This window comes from Notechis scutatus, chromosome 3 (genome assembly GCF_049901735.1).
Source record: "Notechis scutatus isolate UNSWTSFEM ecotype Mainland chromosome 3, rNotScu1.2, whole genome shotgun sequence".
NCBI lineage: Eukaryota > Metazoa > Chordata > Lepidosauria > Squamata > Elapidae > Notechis > Notechis scutatus.
This window is the reverse complement of record NC_142011.1, coordinates 188,019,195-188,037,230: the sequence shown is the minus strand read 5'-3', so window position 1 is coordinate 188,037,230 and position 18,036 is coordinate 188,019,195. Positions and strand designations below refer to the sequence as shown.

General features: G+C 35.8%; 1 protein-coding gene across 10 annotated transcripts in view; it reads right to left on the bottom strand.

The window, feature by feature from the left end:
- The window catches only part of OXR1 (oxidation resistance 1), a 247,443-nt gene that overhangs the window by 214,001 nt on the left and 15,406 nt on the right, over positions 1 to 18,036 (bottom strand). For 7 of the 10 annotated variants that reach the window (XM_087962090.1, XM_087962093.1, XM_087962098.1 and 4 more), the window contains exon 2: positions 1,305 to 1,380. In XM_087962090.1, the coding sequence (XP_087818216.1) occupies positions 1,305 to 1,321 (17 nt within the window). In that variant the 5' untranslated portion in view covers positions 1,322 to 1,380. Of the gene's footprint in view, positions 1 to 1,304; positions 1,381 to 3,148; positions 3,280 to 14,265; positions 14,419 to 18,036 lie in introns of those variants that run through there. The other 3 variants (XM_087962091.1, XM_087962094.1, XM_087962096.1) reach the window with 2 other exon arrangements.

Genomic DNA, 18,036 nt, shown 5'->3' with positions numbered 1-18,036 from the left:
ACCAGCAAGGCAAATAGGTGTAACTGTACAATGGATTTCTCTTGTAGGCACTCTGAGTGTTGCATTCTGAATCAACTGTACTACAGCTGCAAAGTGATCCTCAAAAGCAGTTTTCCATGTACAATACATTTTAGTAGTCCAGTTATGTGTTGATCAGGCAATGAGTTACAATTGTCAGGGCTTCCTGGTATATGTAGGCTATATCTACATTATGAAGCAACAACTGTCTTAAAAATCAATTGTACAGCTAGTTATAAGTACAGTATTTCCTAATATGTTTATTTTTCAATATTGCTCTGCAAGCTGCATTGGTTTCCAGTAGGGTCCCAGGTGCAATTCAATGTCCTTATTATTAATTCTTAAGGCTTTTAATGGAACTGGTAAAGTTATTTGTACAACTAACACTAGCCCCACCATAACTAATAGCATTGGCAGGCTCCAAATTCTTTCTATAAAGCAACACCATCTGATAAGACCCAGTAAGTGTACCATCACAACAACAGCCATGTGGAACAATTTTCCCCTTGAAAATCGAACGATCCTTGCCTTATAGATTTTTCACACTGACAACCTGGATGTCCTTTTGGGCACCAGGTCAAAGTCTTGAGTGAATCTGTCTCTAAGGGTCATTGCAATACAGTGTTTGCAACCCTGACAAACTGTTTTTTTTTTAATATGCTTTGTTTTTCACTAATATTTTAATGTTTATAAGAAGCTGTCCATAGTGGTTTTGCAAGCAAGGTGGCCATATAAATTGAATAAATAAATCTTCATTCCATAACAAGTGGGACATGAAGGTTAGCATGTCAAACAGAGAGGCAAAGAGAGGAGTGTAAGGAGGAGGAGAGGAGAGGAAATCTGAAGGATTTGCTTAGGCTTATTGTTCATTTCTAACATGAAATGAAAGAGATGCAGTTGTCTGATAATTAGGATAGATCTTAAGCTCTACGCATTATTTCCTAGCATATACCATGTCATTTTGGAGTGAAGGTACATAACCTAGGAGCAAGTCATATGTAGAACATGAATTAGCTATTAAGCAAAGGATATCCAAGCAATTCAATTTATTCCAAAACTCAACAAGCATAAAGTATATATGTTCATTCATCCCTCAAAAAGAAATGCTAACATTATTGCAACATGTTCATGTATAGCCTTATTTTAGTAATCAAGACTAAGTAGTTTACCGAACAAGTATACATAATTCATATTTATCTTTTCACATCATATTTATATTTTGTTTCATGTCCATGTTGTCCAGTGGATTTAGGGAATAAAAGAAAGAAAGATAACAATTAACTGACCTTTTAGTGCTAAACATAATGGTAAGTGTTTTGCTTCACATAGATGAGAAATCAACAAAATCTTGATCTTGTAGACCTGTTGAGGGAAAATACAAAATCCTCATGTTAAGAGAGATCTTAGTTTGATAGGTTTTAAGAAATAACTTTCAGAAATCATGTTTAGTATGAATTTGAAGCAACACGGATAAGCCTGATGTAAAGCTTGAGAAAGTATCTTAGACAAGCTGTCTTCCAACATTCTAACTTCCTACCACCCATCACCTTAAACAGCGCACTAATACAGAAAACTCAAGATAGCAGTATCAACCATCACTTCAATTGGCGTATATTATTATGGTATTATATTGCCCTGTATTTTATATTCTGATATGGACTAAAGGCTTATCAATAGTTTATTATTATTGATTGGTCACACATCTTTATTATCTTTTTACAGCAATGTGAAGTTGTAGAAGTCTGTTCTTTAGCTGGTGTTGGCCTTAATACTCATCAAGTTCTCCTCCAGAATTTAGGATGATGTAATGTATCAACATAATTTTACAATTGACTGATGGAAATGTTGCCAATGCACAGATTTTCTAAGTGCCACCCCAGATCCTTGAAATGTCACCCAGAGTGTGAATAATCAGTGCAATGACCACAGCCAACTTATGCCTTAATCTTTCAGTTTTGATTTTTCAGATCTTGACATTTTCTGATTTTCTCCAATTCTTTGTTTTCTATTCTACATTCTCTGGTATTTTGCGATACAATGATCACATTTTCTTCTTTTCAGCTACAGTTATAGTTCTTGGTTTATCAGCCAGGACTATCAGTCTGTATTTGGAAATCTGATAATATTTTAACCTACTCATTTTTTGCTACTTTTTCAGGTCTGTTTCCATCAATTTTTCATTATTGGCATATGACAACTTTTACAAATGTTACACTGAATCATTTTGGTGGCTATATTAGGATGTTGTTTACAATGTTTATGTCAGCGTTCCAGCAAAGCCAAACTCCAATCAAAACTCAGAAACAGGCATTTTCTCAAAGTTTCTTTTTATTGGAAAAGTCATACTGGCACATCTGGAAAAATCCGAATCTGACAGTTCTGGGTCTTCCTTCAATAATTAAAAAATACAAATCCATCCCCTGGCAACCATCATTCCATCACATGTCCCAATCACCATCCGTCCCAATTTGAGACATCCCTTAAACCACTCATCCAGGTGCAAGAATAACATGACCTTGATTGTAAAGAAGAATACTATTATGTCTAACTACATATGCTCCATGAAATCCCTCCACCCAATTTCCAAAGCACAAGAATGTGGCAACATGGAAGCTTCTGGTGTTAATATGGCTTTCAAAGCTGACAGTTTGTGTGACTTTATTGCATGAGTATATTATCAACTGTTTCTTCTGCTTCTATGCACAATTTGCACTTTGAATCATTTGATGAATTTTCAGTTATGGCCTTGACATGAATTAGTTTTAATAACTTACTCTTGAGCAGCCAAAATCAAGCCCTCTGTTTCTTTTTTTAAAGTTTCAGTTGTAAGACATTGCCAGGTTTATTTTTATCCACTTTCCCCTCAATCTTTTGTAGAAATCGATTATATAATGCTTTTCCTTGCTAGCATTCTGTTCCTGTTTTATATTCACTTTTTGTTTCCTATACACTTAAATTGATTGAAATTTTAAACTTTCATAAAAACTCCGCTGATTTTTTATATATTTTTTCCTCAATTAGCTTGTTAGACTTGAAGTAAATGTCTGCCTCCATTTCTGCAAGATAGCTACATGGTCTAGTGGTTAAGGTACCAGACTAAAAATGAACAGACTGTGAATTCAAGTCCCACCTCAGCCATGAAAGCCAGCTGGGTAATCTTGAGCCAGGAACTCTCTCTCTCAGCCCAACTCAACTCACAGGGTTGTTGTCATGGGGAAAATAGGTGGAGAAAGGTAAGCTGGATATGTGTCCTGCCTTGAGCTATTTGTAAAAATAATAAAGATAGGATATAAATAATAACACTATGCATAATAACATGCAGTCGCCTCTATGTATCATATTTCTTAGAAACCAAATGGTCAGCTCCAGTAGGTAGACTATAGCAAGTAATCAACTCAATGGGAAAGTTAAAACTAGCTTTATTGACATTTGACTAGAACAAAATTTTGGAAGTTTGATTATGTTGCACCTCCTCTAACTATTTGTAGTTCAGTTCAATGAATTAGTGAGGTGTCTGTCTGAGCCATTTCCATTTCCAATTATTTTTGTCTGTTTTGGACTGAGACATATTTTTCACTCCTCATCATGTTTGGGGATTGGTGTGTGTGTGTGTGTGTTGGGTCTGGTCTCTGGGTGTATGTGAATTTCATTGCATGTATACTGTGTATATACGTACAATGACAATTAAAGAATTCAATTTCAATTCAATTCAATCACCTTACTAATGGTTCTTGCTTAATTCTGTCAAGATCATATTCCTTATTCTTTGCATATATATCCATCTTATTTCAAGAGATAAAACTGCCTCAAGTGACTATGCCGAAAACTTTTAAATCATGTCTGGTGAATAAGATATCTGAGTGCTTGTGTCTGATTATGTTTCTAGGGTTAATTCTGTAGGTTACACAAACAAAAAATATGTCCATGAAAATAAAACAGGGTAATAGGTTAATTAATATATATTACAAAAAATAAAATTATGTAATATTAGTATGTTTAATGTATTATATTATACAAATAATTACAACTTTCTATAAACTAAGATAATTATGGTAAAGAACACGTTATTACTATTGCTTATTTTTTCAAAAATTATAGTTGGAATTTTGCAATAAAATAAGAAAAAAAATTAAACTTGAATTAAATTTACATATCTGTGGATAGTATGAATAATGTTAGGGATTTAAGTAACAGCACTCTGATTTTAAATGTATATGTAAACAAAGCTATTTTAAAACACCTATTAACCAGAAGGCAACTGGATATGTTATGTCCTCCCCATTTCTTCTAGTTTTTGGAAAAAGCTCACTCCAGCTGAGCTTAGATTCTTTTTTGTGTAATGTGAGTATAATTCAAAAACAAAATAATTGTCAAACTGCAGCCATCCATCATTTTTATTCTCTAAGAATGCCTAATGAGCATTTTAATTACATTTTAGAAAGTAAAATTATATTTGAAAGTGGAATTTTGCTATACATTATTCTGCCTTCCTACACATTTTTTTCATTAAAACTATTTAAAAGAGAAGTCACAGGGAGCAGAAAGCTCCTAGGTAGTTCTAATAGCAATTGGCATCCACAAAAAATCAGATTGTTAATCTACAATCGTGTATACAGATTGCTTGCATTCAAATGTCTCAGAATTCCTATTCAATATTTGGTATGAACAACAGTATGATGAAGCAAAGAGAACAACTTTGACTAATTTCTTAAAGTGCGTGTGTGTGTGTGTATTCAAGTTCATTATGAAAAGAGATTTTGTTGTTGTTTTGTTCAATCATGTTTGATTCTCATATAGATATGTCCTTGCAGTTTTCTTGGCAAGGATTTTGGCACTGTTTCCTTCCTAAGTCTGTAAGATTGTGACTTGCCCATGTCACCTGACTGGCTTAGTGCCAGTACTTAAAAAAGGACTAGAACTCACGGTCTCCTGGATTCTAGCCTAATTTCTTAATCATTACACCAAACTGTCTCTCCAAAACAGAATATAAATTATCCTAAACCCAATTGTTTACAATAGCTCCCTAAATTTATGGTCTCATATATTTTAAATGAAATTGGTACAATATCAGTTTGTTGATTTCTGTCTTATTTATACATAAAACTCTTAATATCTTTTAGGATCCACCCACATAAATCCATGTGTGTGTATAAATAAATAAAATGCGTGGTGGGGAGGTAGGGAGGGAGAGGGAGAGAGGGTGCCTCTGAACATTTTGATGTATAAGATTGTATGGACCATACATTCCTAACAAAATATAAAATCAATATGGATCGATGCCTCTGCAATTTTACTTTCTTCTTTTAATAAAATCATTGTAAAATAGAAAACAAATCAAGACCGTTTCTATAATATTTTTTTATTGTTTGTCATTCTGAGCACAGAAAAACTGTATTGTTGAGCCTGGATAACAATAATGGGGAAAAAACTTTCTATTTTAAAAATCATGAAATTATATAACACTGAACATTCCCACTACACACGCACACACACTGTGTATCCTATCCCATCCCATCCTAACCTATCTGAATGTCCTATAAACCCCAGAAACTGGCATACAAACTAATATTTATTACTATTATTATTTGTGTATAATATATCCATATTATTTATATATAATATGCCCATTTTATTACATGGATGAACCAAATCCTGAAAACTAGATATTCAAGAAAAGTTATTTAGGTTGTTATAATCCATCCAGCTTGTTATTCCAAGTCAGAAATGTGTCACCTAATTTTAAATTTGTTTACTCAGAACTGATTTTAATGAAGACCTTTCATGTAAACATGCACACCGACTATTAATCAGATAATGCCATTCGCAAAATCAATGTTTAGTCATCAAACTCCAGCTCCTCCTAATGGTCAAGTACCTTGTGAAAGATGCAGCAAGAGCTGAAGAAACAGCTTTAACCCATCAGATTACTGTCTATGACAAGACAGAAATGAGAGCTTGTGGGAATGTAGCCAACTGATGTAATCAAACTGTTTTTCATGACAGCTTTTGAGAAAGATTTCTATAAAAGACTGATAAGAGGAAATCACTAATATGGGATGACTTATACAACTGTATAAGTTGTATACAGTTGAGCTGCGGTAGCTCAGTGGCTAGAATGCAGTACTGCAGGCTAATTCTGCTAACTGCCGGCTACCTGCAATTTGACAGTTCAAATTTCACCAGGCTCAAGGTTGACTCAGCCTTCCACCCTTCCAATGTAGTAAAATGAGGGACCCAGATTGTTGGGGGCAATATGCTGACTCTTATTAGAGAGGGCTGTAAAGCACTGTGAAGTGGTATATAAGTCTAAGTGCTACTGCAAATACTATTGTATGATGGCGCAGTTGACATGATAATATCTTTGTTAAAGATTTGGCATTTTATTTGTCCCCAACCTTGGTTTTAACAGATAATTTATGATTGGAATGGAGATGCATTGAAGGCAGAAGCATGTGTACATTAATAATTGATCTATTAGAGCCAGTACATAATAGGGAGGACATTTCCTAACCCGGAACTCTCCAAATGTGTGAAGACCAAAATTCCAACCAGCAGCACTCTTTGTAGTGCAGTGATTAAAATGTTGAGCTGGACTTGAGAAACCCAGTTCAAGTCTTCAGTCAATCATGGGATTCAATGAGCAACTCTGGGCCAGTCCCATTTTCTCAAGGGAAAAAGTCTATCTCCACAGGGTTGTTCTTGTGTGGATAAATGATGGAAACTACCATGGACAGCAACCTAAACTCTTAGAAGAAGGGCTGTGAATGCACTAACAAATAACCCAACTGGAATGTCCTACAATAGGAAAGGCTGGATTACAGTACTGGATCAGATCTTTGGATTGATTATTGTAAATGTTAATATTAATAAATATTAATATTAAATTAATATTTAATATTATTAAATCTTCTATCGGATCTTAAGAATAACTCTTAAGATCCAATAGAAGAGAATATCTGTAGCTTGGGGCTAAGTGTAGAATCCTTGGTACACTCTGAGCTTGGTTGTTTGGTTGTTTGCTTGTTTGCTTGTAGACTTTTCATTACCCAACCAGATAACAATATCAGCGCTTAATGATGAAAGCAATGATGAAGGCATTAGTAATATTACCTAACAAAACCAATCTCAGAGCGCACCACGGTTTTGACCACTATCAAAACTCCAGGGAGGGAGGGAAAAATTGCAAAATTACACTGTGCCTTCAACAGTTTTCTCACTGATACATAATCAAACCCCCTATAAAAACCAAAATAATACTATCTGATGTAGATACAAACATCAGTATATACAACGTTTATGTAAACAATACAATAGTTTTAAAACATCTTGCTGATTCAAAACAGTTGACTGCCACTACATTTTTTATTCTAATATATCCTTTGGAGCATAAACCCTCTGCAGTGTGACAGCTCTTCAGATATTTAAAGACAATAAAGCTATTGTCTCTGCTCTCAATATTCTCTTCTGTATATCTTGGACTTTTAAATTATCTAGGTCTCTGAATCATTCCTTGTAGGTCAGTTTCCAGTCCTTTCATCATTTTTGTAGCATTTCTCAGTAAGGCCTGACCAAGGCAGAGTAGAGTAAGATAATTACTTACCACAATCTGGACTACATGGTCTTCAAGATTTTGTTGATCTTATTTGCAGATGTCTTATGCTATTTGAGCCCAAGTTATTTATAACTCTAGAAGCAATTATTACTTTAAATTGTGCTCAGAATAAAAATGCTGCCAATGTAAGTTATTCAATACAGCTGCAATATGATTTCATCTAAAGTCTAGCTTCTCAATCATGTAAACTCTTCTTTGAATTCAATTCAAATTCTAGTAACTTCATGAAAACTATTTGGAAGTGATCTGACATTGTCATCTTCTGGAATATTTTTCAACCTTCCAGTTTAATGTACAGGCCAGGGATATTCCATATGTTTAATAATAAAAGGTCTGAAGACAAGCCAAAATCATCTGGATGCTGCAATTTAGCTGAGCACAGTATGAAATTGTAGAGGTTTTTTTGGTTGCAAAATATCTTGAAAATCTATAATACAATATAAAATTTGACTTGCTATGTTAAATAAAGGTCTTCTTGCCTTCTAGCATTTCTTGTATATGCCTTTGAGTAATCATTGGCAAGGCATTGATGGTAAAAATGTCCTGTTATTTTTTGTCCTAATGACGGCATAGAAGATAATCTGATACCAGATTAGACAGTTTTTCCATCCAGTCTAATACATTTTAACCATTTTAAAACTATTTCAAAAATACAAGTAAATCTTATTGCGTAGGCCAACAGTAAGCAGTCTTTTCTTCCATCTACCGTATTTAATACATTTCATGTTCCAATACACACACACACACACACACACACACACCATGGGACCTCAAAACAAGTCTTTTCCTTCATTTTTTTCTGTCCTTATACCACATAAATAAATAAAATGATCATTAAAGCTGAGTATTCCTGGCCATCCTCACTACTGAACAAACAAATATTGCCCAAGGAAAATATTTTTTAAACAAATGGAAATAATAATATACCCACAAGAAAAAATGAAATGATTAATCTTGTTTTTATGTCAGCAAGTTACAGCAAATCCACAAGAAATAACAGCAATAACCAAATCATTTTACTTCAATAAATCCCATGAATAACTACTAAAAATATTTTATCCATAAGCTATAGAGTGACTTTCTTCTAATATAATTTTTATATTAAGATACTGGGCTGACTACAATTCTGCCATTTCTCTCCCTCCCCCCCAAAAATAGCCTATATACAGTATAGCAATGCACTGCATTTTGCAAACAGCCTGCAACAGAAAACCCTTAGCAGCTATTAATGTCAATGTCAGCCTGCCAAAGGAACCAATACGCAAATCAGTCAATCAGAACTAAGAAAATAGTAAGCCAATCACAGGATTCAGGATTCTTACAATGTTCAAAACAGACATATTTTGTTTCAAGCTTGGAAATAATTTAATATGTTTTGTCCTGACTTTTTGGGGCGGGGGTGGGGGGGAGAAAGCTATTGAAATGCAAGCCATTCATTGCGCATCCTTAATCAGTGACAACTATTTATGATGTGTGGCTGAATTCATGTCTCACACTAAGCCAACCTATGCAGTGGTGGGATTCAAATATTTTTATTACCGGTTCTGTGGGCATGGCTTGGTGGGCATGGCAGGCGAAGAATACTTTAAAATCTCCAGTCAGAAGGGGTATTTGCCGGTTCTCTGAACTACTCAAAATTTCCACTACCCATTCTCCAGAACTGGTCAGAACCTGCTGAATACCACCTCTGAATGGTTTCTTTGCTGAAAGCAAAACAAGTAGCATCTTGAACGTGGGCATAACTTAGGAACAAAAAAATAAAACCTTATTTCAAGTGCCCAACAAATCTCAGACAGTGAGTTTTAAAAATAATTTTTTAAAGCTTTACCTGCTGAACTCAACATCTATACATTTCTATCATAAATAACTGTTGCTCAATTAGTTAGTTCCACATTATTTAGAATAACGTTGAACAAGTCACTATGTTAAGTCCAAAGTTACTGACAAGCAAAGCTGGAACCAAATGGGCAAGTTCATACATCCAAGAACTTACCAAGCCATAATGAAAAGCCACTTACAGCAGTATTTGAAGGGGAAATAAATGAAACATCCTGTCTGAAGGAATTTGTTTACATAAGAGGTCCAAATTATTCCTTCTTCCCTTCCCAAAGCAACGGTACCATCTTTTTTTGTCAAGAAGAACAGCTCTGTATCTAGTTTACTTTGTCATTGCACCTCGTACAATGAAATTAAATACCCTCTTCAGTGTACATTATGACTATGAAAATAAAACACAAACACAAATTCTTCACATTCTATACATTGAATTGAAAACCCGATATTGCATTAATATTGCACTATACAGTAGAATTCAGCAGTTACTGCCCTGGGATAGAAGCTGTTTTTCAGCCTATTTGTCCTTGTTTTTATTATCTTGTACCGTCTGCCAGATGGTAATAGTTAAAAAAAAGGGTGCCCAGGATGAGATGGATCTTTGAGAATGTTTTGAATTTTCTTAAGACAGCGGGAGCTATAAAGCTCTTCCAAAGAGGGGAGAGGGCAACCAATGATCTTCTGGGCTATGATGTTAACCCTGTGGAGTGCTGTCCTATCTGCCACTGTGCAATTGGCAAACCATTCAGAGGTGCAGTAAGTTAGAATACTCTCTATGGTGCAGCGGTAGAAGGTCCCTACACCCACTAAAATATGTAACCATTAGGTGTTACCATTTTCTTCTCTTCATTTCTGAAGATTTATACCAATTGAAGAAGGCATACATTTTTACCAAAGGAAAGATCAGAAGGGCTTACAATCTCATTCACCAAAAAAAGGGTGAAAAAGTGAGTTTAAATCCTGGAAAGTATCACAGTCTTTCACATTTTTGTATTAGCAGTGAACAATGAACTCTTCTGGATGGCTTTCCTTGTCTGAAGATGCCAAGGAAGCCAAGCCGAGTCTGTGAGATTTCTGCCAAATCAAGCAAACGAGCTGAGCTAAGTGTGAAGTATCAATAGGTCTGTGATTTATTGCTTAGCCCAAATCAGAAATACATGACATTTGGAGTTTTATATATTAAAACTAATTATTAAATTAAATGCTCCAAAACTGGAAATTTTAAAGAAGAAATTGGATAACCATCTGTCTGAAATGCTATAAAGTTTCCTGCGTAAGCAGGGGGTTGGATTAGAAGACCCCCAAGGTCCCTTCCAACTCTGTTATTCTATTATTCTATTCCTATTTCTATTATATTCAACTCCTGTCAATCAATGCAGGTCATTCAGTACAAATTAATATACTTCTAGTGCAGATAGTCCTCAACAGTTCATTTAGTGACAGTTTGAACTTACAACACTGAAAAAGGTGACTTATGACCATTTTGCACACTTATGAGCTTTGGAGCATCCTCATGATCAGGTGATCAAATCCCAGGTGCTTGGCAACTGACCTGTCAGGTTCCGAGTTCACCCAGAACCCGTCAGCTCTGAATATACCTGGCAGCAAGTCAGCTGGCCATGTCACCTTATCTCTGCTGCTGTCGGATCTGTATTTCTGCTTGTGTGCTGGCAGATGGCTTTGGAATGACTCAGCAGAGCTGAGGATGGATTCTGCAACAACTGTGGGGCTGCTAGAACTGGCTCTGTATTGATGTGGTGCATATTGTTAAAGTGGGTTGGGGCACATATAGGTGGTAATTAGGACTGAGGTTAAAACATGGTGAAGTTGGCACCAGGTGGGAATCAGTTCGTGAGGGTCGGAATAGGGTAGGGATGTAGAGATGTTATAGGGTTAATAGCATTTAGGGATAATGGGTTAGGCGTGGCAGGAATTAGAACTGTGTATAGGCCTGGGTGAGGTGAGGTGTATCTCAAAATAATAGTGATAAAAGGAAAGGGAGCAAACTCAAACCCAACTCTAACCTTGCCTGGATTTTAGGCATTCTTGCCTGATTAGAGTATTTGTTGTTTGATGCTATATTGAAAAAAACATCATTGTCCTAAAGAGAAGATGGAGTTTGGATTCATTTAAAGACAAATCTTCAATACTCAAGGACTGGCTGAGATATTTGACATATTTGTGACGGTTGCAATGTTCCAGGGTCATGTGATTATCTCCTGACAAGCAAAGTCAAAGGAAAAGCCCAATTCACGTAACAATTGTGCTACTGACTGAACAATTGCAGTAACAACTGGGGAAAGAAAGGTTCTACAATGGGCCAAAGTACATTTAACAAATGTCTCACTTAGCAATAAAAATTTGGGGCTCAATTGTGGTTGTAAGTTGAGAACTACCTGTATTATGTACCAGTTAACATACTAGCTGCCACAGTCTGCATGCACTGAAGCCTTAGGACAGTCCTTTGAAAGATGTTCTGCAGTGATCAAATCAGAATGGAAGAAATTCATTATTACCAGATGTGTCAGTCTCTTGAATGGCTATTGCTGGCATTATCAGATATAATTGTGCAGATTTTAATTATGACAGACTTCACCATCAAATAAGACTATTTCTCTGAAATTTGTCCCAGTGTTTGTAAGTTCAAAGATGAATACAAGTTTAATAAATTATTTTTATGATTAAAAATATTTTATAGCTATGCTTTCCTTGCTTGTCTCCAATTTAACATTAAGGTAGGCTTGGTTTCTTAATAAATAAGTTAACTGCTTTCACATTTTTGGTGCTAAATCCCTAACACGGAGAGACAACAAATCTTTCCAACTGAGTCAATTCAATGCAGTACTTTGATCTCACATCCTTTAGTCAATTTTAAGCAATCAGAATCTAAAATTATACTTTTCCAATTAAATACTTTTGGGCTGAATGGACATAATGTTCTAGGTGGCATAACCATTAGCCATGCTGGTTGGTAATTGAATAAGTTAAAATCTAGTCCATCTTTGCAGTTGCTGGATTTGAAAAAGTGATTTAAGAAATACCTCTCCATACAATTTTCAAATGCTTAGTTTTTCCTGCCTAAATATACATATATAGAGAGAATGGAAATTCTTTTGGACTAAGAATTTTGCTGCAAGGATTTGGTGGAACCAAAAAAATGCAATAATGACTGTATGTCTACATAGTAAATTAAATTACATGCAGCTAGTAGGATTATTCCCAACATATTTAGTACTCTTCTTCCTTCTAGCATATTACAGTTTGGCAGTAAAGTTTTGTAGGGATTTGGGGGCTACATATTGTATAATTCTAGAATGTCTGAATGACTTTTCTATCTGTAGAATCATCTATATTTTACTTCATTTTTTCTAATTCAGAAACCATATGTTCATCTATCTATAACTTCTTATAGACAACAGTAGCTAAAAAGGAACACAAAATGTTGCATAAAATCAGCTGTGAACTATTTTTTTTTACTTGATATACATTTCCCCCCCAAAATTAGTCACCTACTACATGATTTTCTGGTCTACTTCCCATCACAAATATATAAAACAATATATTTATTTTTGTGAAAAGTTAACATTTGTATTTTAGTAACTGTCCTTTAACAGATTTTATCTGTTAAAAATGTCATGTTGATTTTTGAAATATTCTAGTTAGAACCTAGCAAAAAGGAACAGTCAAATAATTCAACACATATATTGATAATGACCACACACCTGCAATTAAAATAACAGGTCATACCTTATTACTGTTAGTCATAGGCCTATAATTATCAAATGACAGTTCTTAATTTCCTATTTATGCAACAAATTTATAGTCTCCGCATTACCTTTTTTGCGCAAGAGAGAGAATGATTTATAAAATGTTGACAACTTTTTTTATCTGCAAAAGATAAATTAAATAAACTAAATAAATTAAATAAAATTTCAATGCACTACAATGGAAATTTGTTAGACATTGTTACAAAATGCCCACTGTACTTTCCATAATCAATGTGCCAGATAGTTTCTAATTTGCAATCTGGTTCTTCTAGTTTTACTCTCACTGGTGATTTGAAACCTAGTCCCCTGAAGCCAGAGGTGGTATTCAGCAGGCTCTGACCAGTTCTGGAGAACCAGCAGCGGAAATTTTGAGTGGTTTGGAGAACCGGCAAATACTACTTTTGACTGGCCCCTCCACCATCTATTCTCTGCCTCCTGAGTCCCAGCTGATCGGCTGGGTCTTTTTTGTTGCCCTGCACAGGAGAACGGGGCTGGAAATCAGGTTAGTGGGGTGGGGAGGGAATGGGGATTTTACAGTATCTTTCCCCTGCCATGCCCACCAAACCACACCATGCCCATCAAGCCACGCCCATAGAACCGGTAGTAATTTTTTTTTTTGAATCCCACCACTGCCTGAAGCACAACGTAACTTAAAACTTCAGTATTAGAGAAAGGGCAAACTGAAAAACATCATCAATAGTTGTACACATTAAGTTTTAGTAGAAGCCTTAGCTTGTTTACTTAGCCGAACAAACAAAGAAAACTAGTGATGGAGTTGGAGAAAGTAGGTACAGTAGATGTAGGAGAAGGAGGAGTCACTGCAGTTAAGTGAATCATGAGTTTGTTAAGGGAATCCTGTTTCCCTATTAACTGTTTTTGATCCTGGGAAGCTGCAAACATAATTACTACATCCCAGTTGCCAAGTCCCTGAATTTTGATGACATGATAGGCAGGCATAAGTGTGAGGACTGGTCATAAATCACTTTTTTGAATGCTGCTGTAACTACCAATGGTCGGTAAATGAATGAAGACTACCTTTACTTTAAAATATGCTACTGTAACCCATCCTGGTTCTCTTTGGTGTTCTCCAGATTATTTTGCTGACTGGTAAAAGTTCTGCTCTGATGACAACTTTGAAATGAATTAGCATTAGAGTGTTCCATGTGTCATTAACTGCTCTATAGACACCTGCAATAGAATGAAGTCAGTCATTAAGTAAAGATCAGTAACACCATTCCCTTTCTTCGAAAATTAAGCATTGTTAAATTAAGTGTTTGTAAGCTTTAATTACTAATATTTTATTGTTAATGAAGTTTGAATTATAGGTTTTCAGGAATAGTAGAACAAATTAATACTGAAGCTAGCTGATTTAAGAGCTGGCAAAAACAGTTGCAAATACATGCACTTCTCCCTTAATGACCCTAACAGGGTCCAGAATTTCTGTTGCAAAGTAATGTAGTCAATGAGACAAAATATGCTGTGGTTGCACAATTTAGCAATGACCGTTTTGGTAGTCCCGGCTGTGATGATTAGGATCATATCATTGTTAGACAACGAGATCACCCTCCTGTGCTGGATTCACCCTGTACTTCAACTTCCTCTCAGTTGATGATCTGCCTCCCACCTCTGCCATTTTGGCCACTCTGAACTCTGCCACTTTGCCCTCCATTGCCATACCCTCCACCCTAGACTTCCAATGCCCTGCACTCTTTCATCTCTGCCACTCCCTCATCCCCTTAGCTGTCCTTTGCCATCCTCTTCCTCTGACTTTTGATGATGTGCACTAGGCCTGGCCCTTCACAAGGGAGCTGCTGGCCACATGTGGTCTTCCTGGATACCTCACCTACGGGACTGCAGAGTATGTTGATGTTGTTGTTGTTGTTGCTGTTGTTGTTATTATTATTATTATTATTAATAATAATAATCAGTGCCCTTGAGATGTTTCATGCACGGATCCAGGGAAACTTCTTAGGGAGCATTCTGTTGCAATATGATGGAAAGTTTGTGGGGCCTTCCCACAGTCACAGTTAGGATTATCAACCAGACCACATTTTTATTTCCAATATTGGCACTTGCTGTGGTTAGTTCAAATCCAGTTGTGCGCTGTCCAGATTATCCTTGGGAGAACAAAGCTAAAAGGCTATTGTACTGGATGAGACAGAGGGCAGGGTGGTGAGAATGCAGAGTAGAATGCTGGTCAGTGGGGTGTCCAAAAGGGACAGAGTTGGGGAAGATAGGAGGATGGAGGGAGTAGAAGTGTACCTAGCAGTCCTAAATGTGGGTGAACTACCAAGCACCAAAATTTTGATCCTGTGGAGGGTGGGAACCATGGGGGGTGCTGCAACAGCCGTGGGGGAGGGGTGCAAATGTGAGGGTGCTGCAACAGCCATAACTTTGAGAACCAGCCCTCACTACATTTGCTCAGTGCCGTCATAATTCCAGTCATTCAACAAATGGTCATTAACCAAGGATTACCTGTAAGCCAAACCTAATACAATCGCAGCATTACCTGGACTTGAATGTCAGAGCAAATCTTAGATGAAAAGGAGGTAAGGTATCCTGATGTTGAGAATAGAGAGCAAATGAGGTAAAGAAAAAAACTTCCAGACAGTTTGTTCTTTATTTTTAAAGAGTTAGAATAATGAAAAGAAATGGTGACTCATACATGTGTAGGTAGGCACATTATGACGGTAACACAGACCTTAACAATGAAATTACTTTCGAACTCTAAAAATTGTAATGAACTGAAGCACTTTTTTTTGGTCTTCAATGAAAAAGTTATGAATAAATGCAAAACTGCACATGGAGTGAATGAATTACACTCATTATTTTTATGGCTGAAACTTCCGACACTGAAGCTTGCTAATAGGCTCATGCTGCTGATGAATACTACATGCTTCCAGGTTAAAGAAACAGAACATTAAAGCTGCACGTAGCTGTTCCACCCACATGGACAAAAGTGTCTGATGCAATATGTCTTAGTAAAATTAAATTTTCAGCTAAAAACACTCAGAGCTAATTTTGTGAACATAGGACTGATCTCAGTTGAACAATTTCCATTTAAGGAACAGTAAATAGTTTATAAAAACTTCACTTATATTTCCATGCTCTTGGAGATCAGCCAAATCATCTCACTCTCTAAGTTCATCTTCCATGATATTTTTTACAGATCACCACTTGCATTAAATATTGGTTAAGTTCTGACCCAGCAAAATCATATTGCCCAAAGCTAGCCAGTGGCTTTCAGTCCAGATAAAAAAATGGATGTGAAGGGGTGGTTGTGAAAATTATTGGTCTTTGGTCAAGAGGATAGCACATAATTTGTACAAAGGGAGCCTGAATCTAGAACTATGTTATCCATATTTTTTTAAAAGGAAACAGCAGTTGATGAAAAAGTCATGCTTGATATATTGGAATGCAATTACTTGTGGTTCTTGGACCTTTGAGTCTAAAATGTAAGACTCCAATAATATAGTAATAACAATAGCAACAATAATTAGCAACTTCTTCAGAATATTGATTGATGTGCTATCAAGTCAACATCAACTCTTAGCAGCCACATACATTTCTCCATCTCCCCAATCTCATCCTTCAGTTCATCCAATGTTTTTATTTTCTCTTTCCCTTCCACCTTTCCCAACCTTCGCCAGATCTTTGTGTCCATAGTTGGATAATCTGACCCTGGCAATTTGTGCCTTGAGTGAGAACACTGGGTTGATCTGTGCAATGATCAATTAATTTGGCTTCTTAGCTGTTCATAACATTTTCAGGAGTTTTCAAATTTCAAAATGTCAATACTCTGCTTCTGCAAGATCCAATTTTTGCTTCTACAGAGTATCACAGAGGACACTATTGCCTGCACAATTCTGATCTTTGTAAATATGGACACATCATGACATCTGAATATCTTTTCCAAGACTTTCATGTCTGCTAGTCTGCCAATATTTCTTGACTGTTTACTTCTTTACTATTGATGGTTGGTCCTAAAAGGCAGAAGATATCTACTATTTCAATATCTTCACTGTTAATTTTAAGGTTGGTTGTTGCAAATGTTATTACTACTTTATGTTTAATCCTAGACTGTGCTCCTTAACTTTTATTACTAGAACTTGCAGGTCCTTTGCATTTTAGCTATTAGAGTACAGACAGTCTTCATTTAGTGACTACAATTGAGATTGGTATCTTAGTTGTAAAGTGAAACCAGAACTGTGCTTATGATCTTACTTCAGCTTTCCTTTCTTTACAGATTTCTGAAGGTTGTAAATGTGACCATTAGTTATAAAGCTACTTTTTTCATCACTGTTATAACAGCAAATAAGCCCTACCTGTAGTGTCATTAGCATGATGTAGGTTGTTGATTCCTCTTCCTCTGATTTAAAGCTATATTCAATTTCTTCCAATATAGCTTCTCTTAATATAAATTCTAGCACAGAGAATGAATAAATAAGGAGAAAGTATGTAGCCTTATTACATTCTTTTGCTAACCAATCTTTTTGTCATGTTCTGTGTGTAATATAATTTTTGAGCTGTTTATAGAGTTCTCATGATAATAAGATGTTCTGGGATTCCCAGTTTCATAAGCACATTCCTCAATCTGACATGATCAACTCAGTCATAGGCTTTCTATAATCAATGAAGCACATAATGATACATTTTTAATATCTTTTGGCTTTCCAGCCTGCATCAGAAATAATGCCTTTTGTTCCTTGCCTTTTTTAAATCTAGCTTGAACACCTGGCCATTTTTGCATGTAGGGCTATAATCTTTGTTGGATAATATTAAGCACTATTTTGCTCAGTTTGAAAA